The following is a 17,975-nucleotide window of genomic DNA, read 5'->3' on the forward strand; positions in this document are numbered from 1 at the left end:
CGCCCACGCCACCTTCTTTTCTTTCGTCATCCGATTATACGGAGACAAAGGACACCGTCCAGAGAAAACACAATTGCGTTTCCAGGCAAACACTCCAGTTGCAGCTACCCTCTGCCCTTCGTTTGTTTGATTTCCCGAGAATTTCTCGAATTTATCGAGCATGCAGAATGAAAATTGTAATTTTAGTGGAACAACGTTTTACGACTAGAGAAAGATGAATATCGTGAATTTTGAGAGACTACAGTTCCCACAAACGATTGAAATTTTTTACAATTATTATCCGTAATAACAATTGTGATTCAGAGTCACCGAAATTCTTACACAGAAAATATCGTCAAACGATTCGAAAATTCTGAGTACCAAAATTTTCTTCCATAATATGAACGCGCATCTTCAAACATTCGTCCATACAACTTCTTCCGACTTTAAGTTGCCCACTTTTCGTATAAAGAATTCCAAATTCACTGCCAAATTTCCTGCAATTACAGCAACGATCCGAAGATTCTTTTCAACAACCATCTCCTATCTTTGCTAACTCTGTACTACAAAAAACTTAACTGCTGCTAACTAATTTCCATGTATCTGCGCTAATACATATACATATATATATTACACATTCCGAACATAGCAGTGGTGGTACAGTAGGGTAATCGACCAAGTTCAACCCTTCGACTATTCGACAGTCGTTCAAGAGGGCAAACATATAGGTTTCGCGAAGTTTGGAGAGCAGTTACGAGTCTGCTCGTTAACGGATTAACCGTATCGCTTTTCGCCAGTTTTATCGTTCTCGCCCGGAGAGTTGCCGTGTCTTGTCGAACGTCGAATTAACAGGAATCTGTGTTTGAAATGTTTCAGGGGTGCCTTCTCGGTGGTTCGACGATGCGTTCAGAAGAGCACCGGTCACGAATTCGCCGCGAAGATTATAAATACGAAAAAGCTGACAGCCAGAGGTAAGCTCGAAGAAAATTCTCCTTTTTAACTGTAACGACGACGACGAAAGACGATAATTAATATCGTAGATGAATATATTAATGAAGTAGCTGAGAAGTTTCGAGAGTTTCGCAATGAAGTTCAATACAAGAACATTAGCATTTAAAATACATAGGGGTATTAGGCGAAACGACTACGCTTCATGGACTTTGATGAGGCTACGTTACCATGAAAATGGTCCTTGCAAGTTTCACGTGAAAATACGAAACGTTTCGAAGTTTTGCGATATCGTCGAGTTCTACGGAATAGTTTATCAATTCGTGGTATAAATTTCGCTGCGAATTTATTCTTTTTAAGGCTTTGCTGCTGCAATTTGCGGAGTATGTCTTCTTTCATTTCAAAGGACATTTAGTTAAAATTTCATCGCAAGTAGCTTCACTTTAAATATTTCAGTTCGTATTTTGGGAATATTCTAATTAAAACATGTTCGGTTTTTAAAAATAATGCATCAATACGCAATATAAACGTAATAGTAGAATTATTCTTTTCAAGTAGTTTAACAAACATATGGACGTCGAAGGTGATGCAAAAAATTAACGATGTACCTTGAAATTTCATCGGTGGCCTAAAAATATTATAAACTGCTTCGCACGTTGCGGCTAAATTTCTATTCGGATTTCTACTCGCAAAAATAATTCATTTGCTCTCTTACAGTCTACAACGCTTAACTCGACAAAACTAACGTAACATTTACGTTACTCTTTCGCGAATCTATCTCTAAGGGAAGCTTATATATCGACATACATATATCAAATTTTCGACAGTCGGTATCCTCATTATCTTCAAATTCTCAAACTCATTCCTCTAATTGTCCGTACAATCTTCCGTTCAATCATCGCCATGCCATTTTCACTCATTTTCTTCGGAGACATTGTTCGCTCGTATCTCGACGATCGGACATGGAATCGCGAAAAGAGCCGAGCTTTCTGTATACCGAAAGAGATTTAGCGTCTAAAAACAACAAGCGACGCCGTTGTCAGTTTGCCAACATTCCATCGCGACCAACAGTTGCCAGTGCCGTACACGATCTTCGATTCGGGAAAACCTGCTTACCTGTTTTTACGCGCGAAGTTTCATATACGTCCGTTTATTCGTGGGGACGAAAATGATAACGGAAAGAAAAGAGGAAAAGGATAAAATAAAACTTTGGATGTGACGCGAAGCCAAATGAGCGTCGTAATTGAATCAATCAAAATATCGAGCAAAAGCGATCCGATAAACGCCACGACAGTCAATTTAATTAACGAGCTAAAATCAAGGCGACTGGCTTACGCGTGTTGCGATATCGAGCACAGATTTTTGGAGACTACGGTTAGGCGTTTTGTTTATGTCCACATCGACGACCAGGCAATCTCGCAGGAATTCTTGCGGCGGGGAGGGAAATTATTTCGTCCAAGGTAAATAGAAATATGGTAACTTGTGAAGTTTTACCATATTTCGCATTCCTTCCTTCCGTATGCTTTAGCTTACGAATATTTTTAATAATCTTTGAATTATGCGATGGCTTTCTGGCCAAATACTTAAATGCTTAATATCGACCATTTCTATATTATTAGGTTGTCCGAAAAGATTCTTTCGTTTTATGAGGAAATAATAGATGCACATTTTTTGTTTTATATTATTTTGTCGAATTACGTACGATCCATTTTGTTCTGTTGAGATAAACACCGCGACATTTCACAGGCTTGGCTTTACATTTGTACGAAGGTGCACTGTTGTGAAAAACACGTTTGCGAAAGAAAGACGCTTTCCGGACGACCTAATATATTATATAGGGAGGAAAGATATTTAGACCAGAGAAATATAAATATAAATAGAAGTCCTCAATAGATTGGTAACGAGTTTGGAACTTTTCTAATCTTAAAATATGATATCGAAAGAAAAAGAGCGATGCTAATAAAATATACCGTCTTCGAATATTTTTATCAAATTTTATTCTTCAGTATAATAGTCCTCTAGATTCTTAAAATACAATATCAAACGAAAAAGAAAAGAAAGAAAAAAGAAACAAATATTTCGAGTACTCTGAATTCTATATTTTAGTATCACTTAATATTTTCAATAATAATTCCATTTCATCGCTTTCCTATTGAATCTGTAAAAGAATAATCTGGAATGTTTCTACATATTCGAACTCTGAAGTGACGATCTTTCACGTTCAAATAGACACACGTTCCTCTTCTGATCCGTCACTTGTGTGCACAAGTTTCGCTTAGCAGACAGCGATTGATAAATTTAGTATCAAACGGATCGCCACCCGACCGGTGATGTATCGTACGCTCTATCATAAGCTTTATTGTCCCTATCAATCGATTCCTTGGCACAGATCCTAATATGTGTTCGCGTGACTCATCCCGCGTCTCGCGTGCGTATCACACCGCGCGAAACGTGTAAAAAGAGAGTCTGATTCACGGGGAATTATTTAACGTTGCTATATCGCAGAAATATTTATAACGAATGAAAATTTATCGTAGTAAATGAATTTTACTTCACCTTTAAAGGAGTCGAGAGAAAACAGAAATATCATTGTAGATTCGCTTGATTACACTCGCTCTCTCCTTGTTTCTTTGCTTTCTTTTTACACAGAACCGAGTCATACACATTTCGTGTATTGCTTGGGATTTTCTTTTAAAACAATAGTTTATTGCTAATATTTTATAGCATTGAATATAGGATCAATCGATCTCTCTCGAACGATCTGAACGAATGTGAAGATTTGAACGTTAAGATTTTTACAATTACTGTTACGATCTGTAACATGACTAGCCACATAATTCGATGTCATGATGCATCGAATACATCAAAATATATACTATATACAGGATATCTAAAAAAAGACAGGATGAAATTTATAGTACGTGTCAATAAGTTCAAGCGGGTAAAAAGACTTCTGACAAACTCATGTCCGAAAATGCTTCGTTGAAAAGTTATAAGCGTTCAAAGACTTCCATCGATTGTTTTGGCAATTGTAATAAATGTTCGGAAATTTCTCTCTTCTGCCTTCCATTACAGGCTTCCATTCGTCCAACTAATCACTGTGACGAACTCTTTCGAATATTCCTGTTATTGTAGAAACAGTAAACGCATTTGTGTTTGTCTGAGATTCTGTAGAACGAGTCCCAAGAAACAACTTTCCCTTTGAACGCCTATAACTCTTCGATAAAGCATTTTCAGATATAAGTTTGCTTAAACTATTTTGACCTTATTAACTCGTAGTATAAGTTTTGCCCCAAGTATTCCGGACACCCTGTATTTAAAATTAATTAATACGACTGTATCTATACTTACAGAAACTATTAAAATAAGATAAAACGAGATTCATTTCGTGTACGTAACCAAACACGTTGATCGCATATTACGTTTTCAACGTCAACAGGTCAACTTTCGACTGAAAGTTCGGTCGTGGTTGTTTGCCTTGATGCTGCTCCACATTGCGTTCGATCGACGCCGGTAATCGAGCTTTAGAATTCGGGCGACGAGAGGAATTTTCGAGGGTCACGCTCAGAATGCAAGGGCGACGATCCACTCGCCAGGGGAAAAACCAAACACGAGCAAAAAGTTGTCTGTTCGCCTCGTCTTTGATCGTTTGACGACGTAATCTTCACATGGTTCTTCCAATTCCTCCAATTTATAGACAATTCAAGTTCCTTGCGATCTTGTTAAATCGTTAGATGTACAATTTTATTCGAGAGAAACGATCGTAGTTGATTGTTGATTTTGTACTGTTGATCTTGTAATTAAGAGACAGTAATTGATACGATCGAATATGTTTGGCACAAGGGTGTAGAAATAAGATTCGTTAGTATAACGACGAGCAATTAAAGAAAATTTAAGATGTACGAATACGTCGCTTTTAAGCAATTTGAATTAACGATACGTAAATATGATTAAAATGTGTGACTTATTAAGAGAGTAATGATTAAAAGGAAGATATTGGATTAAAACTCGTTATCTTCTGAAAATCAACACACGTGTATAAATAGAGTTTATAAATTTAAATTATTCGTCTAAAAAATTACTGGCAGTATACAGATAATGATTCATATTCGATGTGTTCGCCGAATATACAAGTGTCACTGTTTGAATTAATTATAATGGCACTTCTCTACTAGTTCAGAAGTACCTTACATATTCAATCCTTAGATTAGAAACTGTATAATCTGCGGATTTACGCGACATCTATAAATTAGCAACCGTACAATCTCAACTTTATTATCAAACATTAATTTTCAGAAATTGGTTCAATGTAATAATAACTGGCAAAATCAATTTGTCTCTCCATAAGTTGCTATATGTTTTTCGATATAAATAACGTTATAACCGATTGAAAAAAATTTTAACGAAATATTTTAGAAATATAAAATAACGAACAAGCGAACAAGTCAATTTATTAGTAAATTCATTTAAAATTGAACGAATAAACTGACAACTTAATAATGAAACAAATTTCGGAGCGAAAGAAATTGAAACGAAGTGTTTGGAGATACATCAAAATATGAAGAGGCAGAGCAACGAAAATTTTTTCATCGAACTTTGTCTTAAAATTGCGGCGCGTTTTCATCGTTCACGAACGTCACCGAGATAAGCAGATTGACGTCATAAGGTTCTCTTGGAGGTTCGGAGGTGAGCTTCGCGAGCTCTTTTCAATGGAATCTTACTGGCCGGCAGAGCGACAAATTCTTTCGTTGGATTGAAACTGGATGAGATTGCATCTCGTTTCAGATGACAAGATTGACGTCAATGAGTTGTAGAACTTCACGCAAATTCATAGCTTCAACTTCTATATTTCTCTTTACCGCGGAACGTTGATTCTTATTCTGAAACCGGATTTTCACTTTGTCGAAAGTTCAATCGGTTAAACCTTCATTTCCTCGCCATAGATTATCCCCGGACGTATGGACTGAAATTCTACTGTATTTTATATTATTTACTTAATTTTCTAATATTATTATCGAGCAACATTCATTGCCTCTTAACTTCATAGTATCGTAAGATTTCTTAACGTTTATCCTTCGATTTTTCGATATTAATTTCGTAACATTATTGAACGTGTTCTTAAATCTCTGAAATTCTAAATTTAATCTTTTATTTTCTCAGGAATCGCTTGTTTTTTGATGGATTACCTTCAGACAGGTGTAAATATTTATAAGGATTAGAATGAAATTGATTAAAACCATTTCTTAAAACTCTGCATTTATTTGTACGAAATTATTATTAGTGTCTGATTGAATCGTTGCTGCCGACTGAATCTACTTATTTTTAAGCGAACTTTCGTTACATAAGTGAAAAATTACATGCAACAGGGAGAATCAGTTAACTTACCATTACATTAATATAAAATTAATTTTATTATTTAGTTAATTTCCAATTTCTCGGTTGAAGCATTGAAATTTTCGATTTAAAAATTGGTCAATAAAAGATTCATTCTCACGTAACAATACACGTGATAGAGTACAAGCATTTAGTTTAAAAGTATCTTTGGTCACGATTCCTAATAACGTAGATGCTCCACGAATTTTGCACAATACTGTCAGCGTTTATAGAACGAAAAGTTTTTCCCAGCTACGTTTGAGAGAAAGTAGGAGAAGAGATAAATTTCGTCGGTGTTTCTATTGGCACGATGGATAGTTCCTGCTGGCCAGTCGCTTCACTAGTTTCGATGCAGCCGAAAACGTTACGACTGGCCAAGCTTAACAACATATACAAACGAAGAGGATAATCTAAGAGATACCGGTAATGGAAACGCACGATCCAGTTTGTTTCTCTTGCAGCGGTTGAAATCATTGCCTTCATATCCTGTGCCTATTTCGCATTCGCGAAATCTAAACTGTTAGAAATCATTCATTGAGACTATTCGAGGTTACGTTCGTATTTCTAGCAACGTTTATAACAAGACGGAGAAGCGGAATTAATCAAATATTAGCCTCTATACCGTAGATCGTGATATTCGAGGATGTCTGACCAATGGCTGTCCTGTTCTACTATGAAGAAATAGCTGTGGGAAATACAGTGATGTACGAAAGTACTTGGAATATCGTAGAAAATTTCCACGCGTATATTGTCTGTTATATAAGGCATTTTGAAATTTCATTAGCCCTATAATTCGATACGATTAAAATTTCGGAGCAATTTGAAGATGTACGAGTACACGGAAGTTACAACATATTTACCGTGAACATGTATTTAGCAAAAAATTAATATACAGCACGAATAGTTATTTTGAATTTGCACTAAATATCAAGAATGGTTCCATTGGCACGTATGCTACTTTTAGACAACTTGAATCTGAATCGCTTGAATTTACACATTTCATTGCTTTGATACGTTCCACTGCCACGGTCTAAATTTTCTAGAATGATTAAAACAAGATAATTATTATGGACTATAAAATGTTCAACGACGACCCAGATAACATTGCCAGAAAGAATCACGCGAAGATAATACAGTACTTTGCAAAAGTTACATGTTTTGGTGTAATATATTTCCATACACCTCTCCTTTCAAAATAAAGTATATCATTAGGTTGTCCCAAATGTTTCTTTCGTTTTATAAGAAAATAACAGATGCACACTATTTTTTGTTTTATATTAGTTTATTGAATTATTCACGAATATAATAATAGAAATAGAACGAAATGGATCACACCTAATTCAATAAAATAATATAAAACAGAAATTGTTGTTCATCTATTATCACCTTATGAAACGAAAGAAACTTTTCGGGTAACTTAATAAATTTGCACAACAGTCGATGCGTTAATTCGAATAATCTCCGAACGCCTCTCAAGCATATTTCCTCTAACCCGAAATCCGCGAAATACCACGGAAACTATAGGAAACGCGGGAACGTGTTCGGATTCAGGAATCGAATGGACGAGAGGAAATCGGTCTCGGTGAAACAGTTTCCCGTCTGTATTTTTCCGCATCCAGCGATCGGCTGGCCGATTCAAGGTGAAACGGCGAATCGGTCGCGCTTTATTCGTTTCAGAAACATGCGGTTGAACGGCGTCCGTGGCGTGTGTAGGTCAAGAGGTTACTGGAGCAAGGTCGTAGAAGAGAGGGTGCAGCCGTGCCATCCCTCTCGGCCCGGCAACCAGAGAAACAGAGGGTAAAGAGGGATGAAGAGAGACAGAGAATACCGCGCTGTGTGTCGAGAGGGGAAGGAGAGACAGCCCGCTCATCTTCCCTCTGCCTACTGTAACCTTTTTTTTCTCCTCCCCGCCACCCTCTCCCTTTCCACGTGTTACCTTTCGCCTCTGCGGAGAAACTGGAACTGTCGGCCAAAGATAGAAGCAAGCCAGTTACACGCTGCACCGCCCACACCCCGCGATGCCGTGATTTAATTCCCTCGAAATAGTTAGCCTTAACGCTGCGGAATTGTCTGGTGCGTGCTTGCCTGTCGTCGGAAATGGAGGCGGTGGAGCGGTTGTCTCAGGGAAAAGGGTGGTTTCCGGGGATCGAGTGAACGTTCGGATCGATGTAATCGTTGTTGCAACGCCGCAAGTATTTCGTTAAGTTCCTTTTTCTTCCTGTTGACGGCGAAGAAGCAGGATTCGCGTAATATCGAATTACCAATACCGTTTCGTAAATAAACGAATAAAATTGTATTACGATGTACTCGATATAGTCGTTGAAATATTTTGCCAACATTATTAACAACCATTGAAATTATTGGGAACCCTATGGAAGATTCGTTGCTTCGAAGATTAATCCGCTTTTAGTTGTTTGTTAGTTGACACGTTATCGTGTATTTTTATACGATAATTAAAATAACGTTACTGGCAACGACGGCTTAATTTAAAGTCAAATTTTTAGCAGAAAATTTTTAACGAACTATACATTGTAGAAATTTTATAATTTACGGATGGGGAATTTAGTTTTTCGAAACGAAGGGATGACAGAACGCAGAGGGGAAGATATGTTGACGATTGAATTCATGGTTTTTCGTGATTTGATAAATCGTATTAATCTTTATAATACCTCATGAATTACGTAAACTCTGAGAGGGAAACTTATAAAACAAATTCGCTCGAGTATCGAGTACAACAGAATTTATTGCGAAAGTAAATAAATGCTAATCGAGATTGGGGATGCTCAGGGCAGCGTTCACTTCACGCACCTCTGCGTTGCGTGCAGGGATGTAGTCTGGGGGTAAATGAAGGTTCTAAGGGGAGGAACGCGAGCATTGATTTTATAGGAGTTCGCTGGGAGACAGGGAGAAACGGGGATTTGTTGGAAATTAGGTTTTATAGAGATTGGCGTTGTGTTTCATTTAAGAACCGAAGGTAGCGAAGGTTGTTTGCAAATTGAAAACTTTTGTTCCACGAGTTAGTTTGCTCATCAAGAACAGAATTTTCGACTTTTATGTCTTCTTCGTGTGTAAGTTTAAATTTCTGCGTTAATTTTAAGCAAGTACTTGCGCGAGATTTCGTTGGAAATTCGATTTTATGATCTTCATTACTTAAGATAAGACTTCATTTTAACAAACGAGGATGGCTAATATTTTTTTTCCGTGAATTTGTTATCCATTACTTCGCAATGAAAGCGTGGACTTTTGAATCTTGTTATACAGTACATTTGAATTTCCACGTTGATTTTAAGGAAGCCTGCGAAAACAAGGAATTTCTGTGAAAATTTGACATTCTGATCATAATGTTATTTCTGTTTTAAGAACGAACGATGTCGGAGATCGTCTCGGATTTTCCTACGAACTTCCCAATTCTGTTTCGAGATGAATCCAAGTTCTTCCATGTCGATTGTAAGGTAGTTGGCGGAAAAACAGGAATTTGTTGAAAATTGAATTTCATGGATGTCGTTCTTGTTCTTATTTCTACAGTGTAGGATAACAAAGGGTGGAGTTCAGAAATTCGAAATTTTCATTCTTCGAGTTTCACGTTCGTCATGTTTCAAAGTACAATTTTACAGTTTCATATATTCTCGTGCTACAAATTCAACTTAAGTAAAAAAGGAAGAAGCTTGTTACATTTCAATTTTGTAATTATCATCGAAGAATGAGTTGTTGGTGAGGCAAACGGTTTACATTATCGCGGATCAACGTAACAAGCGTCAAGCTTCCATCCAACGTAATGTCAGTCATATTTTAAACAGTACTCGGTGTTTTACGCTCAGTTTCATGTTTTACAAACATGTCCCTTACATATTCATATTTACGAGCCCGAGGTGTTTTCATATACGACCGCTACGCTTGCAGCTACAATCTCGCGAAAAGAAAAACAATTTGCTGTTTAAACAACAACGGAAATCATTCCATCTCCAGTTTATTTTTAACTTACCTAACTCTAATGCATGTTCGTATTTATCGAGACCCAAAGGGCTAGAATTCCTTATCGATAAGATATTCAAAATATCTACTGGAACTTTGCGGAAATCGAACAAAAATATTTTTCTGTTTCGAAATAAAATTGTATAATAATAGAGAATGCGGTGAATAAAATCAAGCGAAGATATTTCACATTTACATGGCTCTATAACTTTTCAAGAATTTACCAAGTTACTCTGCAAGCAAATTGGCGCTGGTCGCTATCCCGTTTGTAAAATTGATCGCGTGGATTTCGACTTGTCAGTTTAGTTGGCTCGCAAGATCCTTCGGTTGCTTCCAGTTCACCGAATAATTAATCGAGCACTCTCTATCCGTAGTTTCGTTAGCAGTTCGTGCCGTTTGAAATTCTAATTCGCGCAACGGGCAATTCAAAGGCGAAGCAGAGAACTTTGGCGCGTCTCAACCTCTTTCCAACCCTGTTAATTTCTCTTTTCTCTGCTTAGCAACAAAGAGTAGTTGTCGCAAGTAATTTCCAAAGTAATTTCCTTTCGCGTTTCAGCCTTACATGCTGTAAGCTGTTTCTACGGTGCAACGGCCGACGACGATCGTGAAAGTGCCGTTCTATTCATAAATCGCGCTTGCTTTCGTCTTTTCTCTTTTTTCTTCCCCCTCCTTGTGTCTCTTGTATCTATTTTAATGTCAACAAATGGTAAATAGGAAGGAACTTCTTGTCCACTCGGAGAACTTGACCCAGTTACACGGTATTCTCTTTGAACTGTATCTTCGTTGTCGTAGCTTCAATGTCTCTAAGTTTCTGTGTAGGCACCAGTTCCAATTATCAGTTAAGAGCGCTAACTGTTACATACGCGATACGTTCTGAAGTTTCGCGCCATTATCTCGGCCCGTATTTCGTTTTCAATTCGAGGATACGTCTCCGTAATTATCTTTCCGAGTATTGTACGCGATCTAAGAATCGTAGAAAGATTTCCCCTCCTTGAAGATCCTCGATGAGCGTATTGTTGCAGTATTATTGTATACCGATCGACGAAAATACACCATCGTCTGGTCGCTGTTCTCGACTATTTTCGAGGAAAAATCGATATCACGGTCGAAGGATAAAAATAAGACGACACATAGGATCTTGGTTGTTTGCGCGTGCGATCCACGTGTAGAAATCGTGGATTGGCTTTGAAAGGACTTACGAGATCGTTGCAAGGCCGATCCTCGCTGGTTACTTTGCGTCCGATGAAGCACGAATGTCACGAAAGTCAGCAAAAACTCTTTCACCCTCGATACTTTGCTTCGAGGGATGAAGATGAGTCAGCGGGTGAACAAGGGCGGCAGAGGGGGTTCCGAAGGGACGAAGGGAGTGGACGCAGCAGCCCTTGATCTCTCGGGCGTGATAAGAACGCGTGTCGTCGCTGAATAAACGTGCATTTTACGTTTCGATACTATCTTCGACACAGAGGGGATGAAGCGTGCACACCAGCCTCTGCATTTTTCCGCGTGAACTTGGACGATGCGCGTTCTGAAGATACCGTGAACCGCTCGATACGACAAATTACATATAGCATTAAGTACAGTATAAGTTTCTTTGTATAAATTTCATAAACGAGGAAACTGTAAATAGTTCATTGGCCTGATAATGATATCCTTACGGTAATGAATGTTACAATCAATCATCAAAGGAAAATATAGTTTCGCGTAATGTTTGCTTTTTGGCTATTACGTCATCATTATATAGTAAAATAACAAATATTTATTATACGTAAATTTCGACTTGTTTTCTCTTCTCTATTGACATACAGCGTGTTTCAGAATTTTTCTAATCTTCTGAACTAAATATTCTTCACTTACGTGTTTATTCTTCTCCTCGATAAATCTATTAACTTCTCAGGTTTTTAGTGAATTTCTGTTACTTCTGAATATAAGGAATATTCCGTTACTCCTTCAATGATACGAGGAAGATGCTTTTTGTTCGTTTGAAAAAAGAAGAATTTTTATCTTCCTTATATTTCTATAAAGAAGTCTTTATTTTATTTGCGAGTAATCGACGCGTGATACTTGGACCTTTGTGTCATAGGACGAAAGCTCAGCCGGAAAACCTTGTTTTCAACGGAAGAAAGGCGATTTCTCTTCTTTGGACGGCCATTCTTTCCGGTGATTCGCGTACATGTGGTCTGATAGCCTCCGGTACGGTGTAGTCCGTAACGAGTTTAGCGCAAACAAGGGTGGCTCGTTAACTGTTCACCCAGCTGTGTCTAATCTTGGCCAACGGCAGCATGACGAAACCGACGTGACTCCGCCTATTCATTTTTGGAAAAATAATGAAAAAGCCAATCCTCGAGCGTCCTACAATCTGGTAACAACGCGGAACTAAAAGATTTCAGTCAAACGATGTCAAATTAAGACCAAAACTACTTAATCCCTTCATGTACGTATAAATTGTAACGAATTATGTCGTTTGTACAAAAGAATTAAGAAAAAATATTGTTTCTGTTATCAACGATTAACAAAAATATTTAATTCTTATGTAATAATTATCTAAGTATAGATAAAGTATTTAAGTGCAAGAGAATCAACCCCTAGAGGAATTTAAAAAATATCGTATTTCTATTATCAATAATTAACAAAAGAACATTTCTCACAGTCTAATGAAATATTCGATTCTGAAAGAATTAATCCCTAAAATAATCATTTTATTTTCACGGTTCAACAACCACTAACTTATCTCGAATTTGCGAAAAATTTTCTACCTCCCACGCGAAGAATGCTGCAACGTTCGAATCTGCTCATAGAGTAGGCAAATGACATCGTCGAATAACCCAGTTTTCTCTTCTTTTTCCCCTTTTTCTTTTTTGTTTTTTTTTCCGTCAAGTGCTCTGTCCTCCAATTTGCTTCTCCTCTTGTAGCTGCAGTGTTCTTCGCGGACTCTTCTTGCTTGTCGGTAGATGCTCGTTAATTCTGGTTGTTTAGGCGCGGATACGAATGAAGACTGCCGAGTCTCGTCACCGTCGCAGATTTAATTATAGGCGAGAGAAACGAAAGAGCGAGAGGAAAAAGATCAAAAGGGATGGAAACCGGTGTCCGATTTCTTTTTCCTCGACGTTCGAAGCCAACGGAATTTCGCGCTGGATAAATGGATCCGGCTACTTTACGGTGCTTCGAAACGCTTTCTTAAGCGTATTAAATTATTAAGCGAGAACGCTAATTCTCTGAAATTCTATTTTTACCTTAGCCGACACTTACCTCGGTGACTTGGTAATTATTCCGAGGGATGGCAGATTCTTGCCGCGGCCGTGCAGCCGTTTGATTAGTTGGCTACCTTATTTTACGGAAGATGGGAAAAATGAAAGAGGATTTGTCTTTTTTTTACAGAAGATATCACGTTATGTTATGTTATTTTATTACGATATCATCTGATACTTTCTACTTGGTCACTCGAGTATTTCGTATTTGTTCGTATAAATTTTAGTTGCGTTAGTTTCGAGACAGATTCAGTAAGAAGCGACCGACTACGAAATAACAAATAGAATAATATATAGAGACAGAGTAAAGAAGCGTAATTAATTTTAATATTTTATTCGAGGGAAAAGGTAAATTCGGTGGAAGAAAGAACGTATAGTATTTAATAAGTAAGACACGAAGGACAAGGCCAATAATAGAGATGGAATGGAGGGTCGATCCGCGAAGGAGGGCCGTTCAGGTGCGCGTACAACAGAAAGGAAACAGGAAATCGTGCTCGAAATGACTTGGCCACCGACAAATCCAATTTTATTACGGTCCTTGGTGAATTACCCACGAGGAAACTCGTCAAGGGAGCTCGTTGGAAAATTCGATTTCGCGGTAATGACTATACCCGGCATTGGTTGTCGTTACGGCGAAACTCTTGCGATAAAGCTCGCTAGTATCCGTTCTGAAATGCTCAGCCATCGAGTAGAATTCGTCAGAACGTTGTTCAATGGTCAGACAGTCGCTAAACTTGTAAATTTTACGAACTTTATTTTCATAGTATATCTCAGTAGTGATATCTGTTATTTCTTTTTTTATTGTTAAACGAGTCAATGGTTGTTTGTAAATCACGTTATTCTTTCGTCTTCCTTGCTCATAACTATGTTATTCGTTTTGTCTTGTTTCAGATTTTCAGAAGCTCGAACGCGAGGCACGAATATGCAGGAAGCTGCAGCATCCAAATATTGGTGAGCATTGTTCATTCACGAACAAATATTCTTGTTTAATATCTTTTTACTATGAAAATCGATATCGAGAGCAACATACAAAATTGGAAGAATATCGACGATTAAAGATTCTCTTCTTTTCTTAAATTGATACTTTCAAGTATTTCGTATTCGATTGTACGTTCGAATAAATGTTTCATACACATTATACAGGTAACATATTATTTAACATATGGCAAGTAACAATGATTCAAAGAAACATTACATACGCGCCCAAAATCGACAGAAACTCAATCTCAAAACTCAAAGGAGATCCTGTCGTTGTAGGTCAGACGTGCTCGCTTGGTCGCGCTAACTTGCCCGCCTTTAAGTAGATTCGGGCTTTCTTAAACAGACGCGCTGGTTCCCTCTCTACTTTTTGCACGTTTCACGCTCTATTTATTATTATCAACTTGCAAATCTCACGAGATCTCTTCATAGCAGTAGATCCAATAAAAACTCTATCCGACCAACCTATACATCAACGATCAAAACAGATCAAAATAGTCAGACTTCTTCATGTTTCCATCGTTAGAAATACGAATACGTTGTATACGTTGCAATGTGTATTCCGTTTGGTGATGGCCGAAACGCATACCCTGACCTACGGTGCGAGCGCTGGCATTGAGACTCTGCAGCAGTTGGCGGTAGCGAAGCCTTTCGACAAACGACAGTCTGGCCCGGAAACAAACGGCGCAGAAGAGACTTTTGGCGCGTTCTCTGGAAACTTCGTTTGACGCTTCTACGCGTTAGGCGATTGCACAATTTTATTTTATTGTATATTTTTCCCACGCTATCGATTCTACAATCGGAGAAAGACCACGAGAAAAGTTGAACAATGAGAAATCGCGAAAGATGACGATCTCGTGAAATCTCTTCAAGGCGGACGATCCAATAAGTAGCTTGCCCGACGTACTTATGCATCGAAGTTAACGTTATAAAATTCCCCGGGTCTATTAAAGGATCGTTCACTTAACCGTGACCGGTAAAGGGAATTCTTCCACAGCTCGTGGAAATATATTCATTGGAGTGTCGTTAAAGGGCACGTGGAAGCTCTTCATCGACCCGATGCCATCGCGTCGTCGCTACTACCTAACGATGGGAGGAAATTATAAATGTGGAATAAGCAGCGGCCAATATTGGAATCCAATAGAACGGGGGGAAAGTGAATAAACGAAAGGAGAGGGAGAGAGTTGCCTTTAGTTCGTTGCCGATCGAAACCAAGGCGAATTCTTGCCTTTTACACTTGTCCAACTTCTCGATAACCTGGCATTCGTTCCCTTCTCCTGTTTCGCACCACTTTTCCTCTTCTCGTTTTCGTTTCCTCGCTCCACTGATTCTTTCTCCCCTTTGCCCCTTCCCATTGTATCCTTCGAGCGGTCGATGTTTACCGGGTTGAATTCAATTTTCCACCAGGCCAACCTCTTCGATCTGCATTCGGTAAAATCGATTTCACGGAATATAGAAAATTCCTGTGTACCGGCAGAACTCGAAGACAAAGCGTTATTATTATCGTATTTTAATGTTTTCGGGGAACGTTGGCTGTTGTAGCGGTCGAAGGTTAATGGACAGTGAAACATCTATAAGAAAAGATGCAATTTGTGACCGCGTGGATAATACGGTTTAGCTGATATTTAGGTGCTCAAAGGTCAGCATTCTCCGAACGCGAGCGACGTAGAGCGGGATTACGTTTGGGATTATGGGATCTCGATGTAACCCTCGCCCATTAAACTGCATCAGCTCGTTAACTGTCCTTTCGGTTCACTACTTTCAATGAACCTCATCGATGAACCGGTCAACGATGGCCTTAGCCTTTGAAATTTTGCGTAAAATTGCGAGAAGTCGATGTGCACTTCGAAGGAAAATTCGAGGGCAACGAGAAAGCTAAATTTTCTGCGCAATTTATCGCGTTCTTGAATAATTCTTTGATATTTATAGGTGTTAGCAAGGTGTTAATAATCGTAACGTTCGTGTGAGAAGTATAACGTTGAAAGGTATTCTTGGCGATTAGGGTAGTTTTAGTAATTTGAATTGGAATATTCATCGAGGTCGATGAAAGCGATCAGATAGCTAGCGTTCGAACGATTCGAAAATATAAAAAGATAAGTGTCGTGATAATCGAAATAAAGTCATTGCAAAGATACGTTGAGATTTAAGTATAAAAGTTAGGGAGAACGAGTGTGATAGTAAAAACTTAAAAAGTAAGAAGATGAAGAGCTTGGTTCGAGGAACAGGGTCTACGTCTTTGGAAAAACAAAAAAAGTAACGAGGTAGAAGAAGTTGGAAAAACTAGGTAAAATCTGAGATCCGAAAAAAGAGGCACAGTTGGGATTTGGAAATAAAAACAAGGTAACGAGAAGAAGACGAGAAAAAATGTAGGTTCCAAAAGCGAGGAAGATAAACGACGAAAACGAAGAAGAAAAAGAAAAGGGAGAAGAACTTGAAAAACACCACGATAGCTTTAAAAACGAATAAAACGAAGATCAAAGGAAAGAAAGACAAGAACAACGGGACAAAAAGTTTAAGGTGTGTTCTGGGAGTTCTACGATCTATAAAGGTCTAAAGAAAAAAATTACCCTACAGTATAAACGAAACAAGATCGTGATTAAAAATTCCAAAGTGTAGAAAAAGTAGCCGATAGTTCAAGGGAACTGTGCGTCATCGTGTTCATCCATTTCCGTTTCAAAGGTATTTTATAAACTAGAAAGTTAATTTCAACGAAAATTAACCGTTTATTTTAATACCGTCGATAGACTGCTGTGAGCGTGTACCCCCATCGAGATTTCAAGTTTACTTGTTCCACTATACTCCTGTCAAACGCACTACGTACACCCCTATGCCAGGGTATTTACGTACTTTGTCCAGCAAAGGAAACGTTTCTAGATTCCCTGTCGACTACATAAAATTACTCTACAACTTAAACACGTAACAAACTCCAAATATATTACAGCCAACCTTACATTTAAATTATTTAATTTCACAGTTCTTATCGTGTTCATTCTAACAGTACCACGTGCGATATACTTGATCAAACTTGTGTATTACGCATATTTAACCTAATTATTATACCATGCACCTATCATTAAATTGTTTAAACGTAATTAGCATATTTACCATATTTACCTATCAGGCTACCGTAATTTCCACAATAATACGCAATGATGCAAGAAAGCAATTATTATACCATCTATTATTATAGCAAATAATTATTATACCATCTCCATCTATCCTTTAAATTATTCAAACGCAATTAGCATATTTACGATACTACCATAATTTCCACAATAATACCCAACGTTCTAAGAAAGCAAGAAAAGAGAAAATGCACCTTATCTCGAGAATACAAACTTTCCACTATATTACTATCATATTTCACAGAATATTATCATTTCTTGCTAATATATATATACAGGTAGAGGAGTCGTCAAGAAAAGTCTTCAAAAGCAGTCGCTATTCATCGTTCATAAATAATATTAATTTACTTGAACG

General features: G+C 37.9%; 1 protein-coding gene across 35 annotated transcripts in view; it reads left to right on the forward strand.

Annotated features, from left to right (window-relative positions):
* Nucleotides 1-17,975, forward strand: part of LOC132909770 (calcium/calmodulin-dependent protein kinase type II alpha chain) — a 148,207-nt gene that overhangs the window by 47,741 nt on the left and 82,491 nt on the right. For all 35 annotated transcript variants that reach the window (XR_009658608.1, XM_060964846.1, XM_060964818.1 and 32 more), the window contains exons 2-3: nucleotides 856-950; nucleotides 14,409-14,468. Coding sequence is in view for 34 of the 35 variants with exons in the window: in XM_060964846.1 (XP_060820829.1) it covers nucleotides 856-950; nucleotides 14,409-14,468 (155 nt within the window). In the remaining variant the exon portion in view is untranslated. The remainder of the gene's footprint in view (nucleotides 1-855; nucleotides 951-14,408; nucleotides 14,469-17,975) is intronic.

This window comes from Bombus pascuorum, chromosome 8, assembly GCF_905332965.1.
Source record: "Bombus pascuorum chromosome 8, iyBomPasc1.1, whole genome shotgun sequence".
In the NCBI taxonomy this organism is placed as follows: Eukaryota; Metazoa; Arthropoda; class Insecta; order Hymenoptera; family Apidae; genus Bombus; species Bombus pascuorum.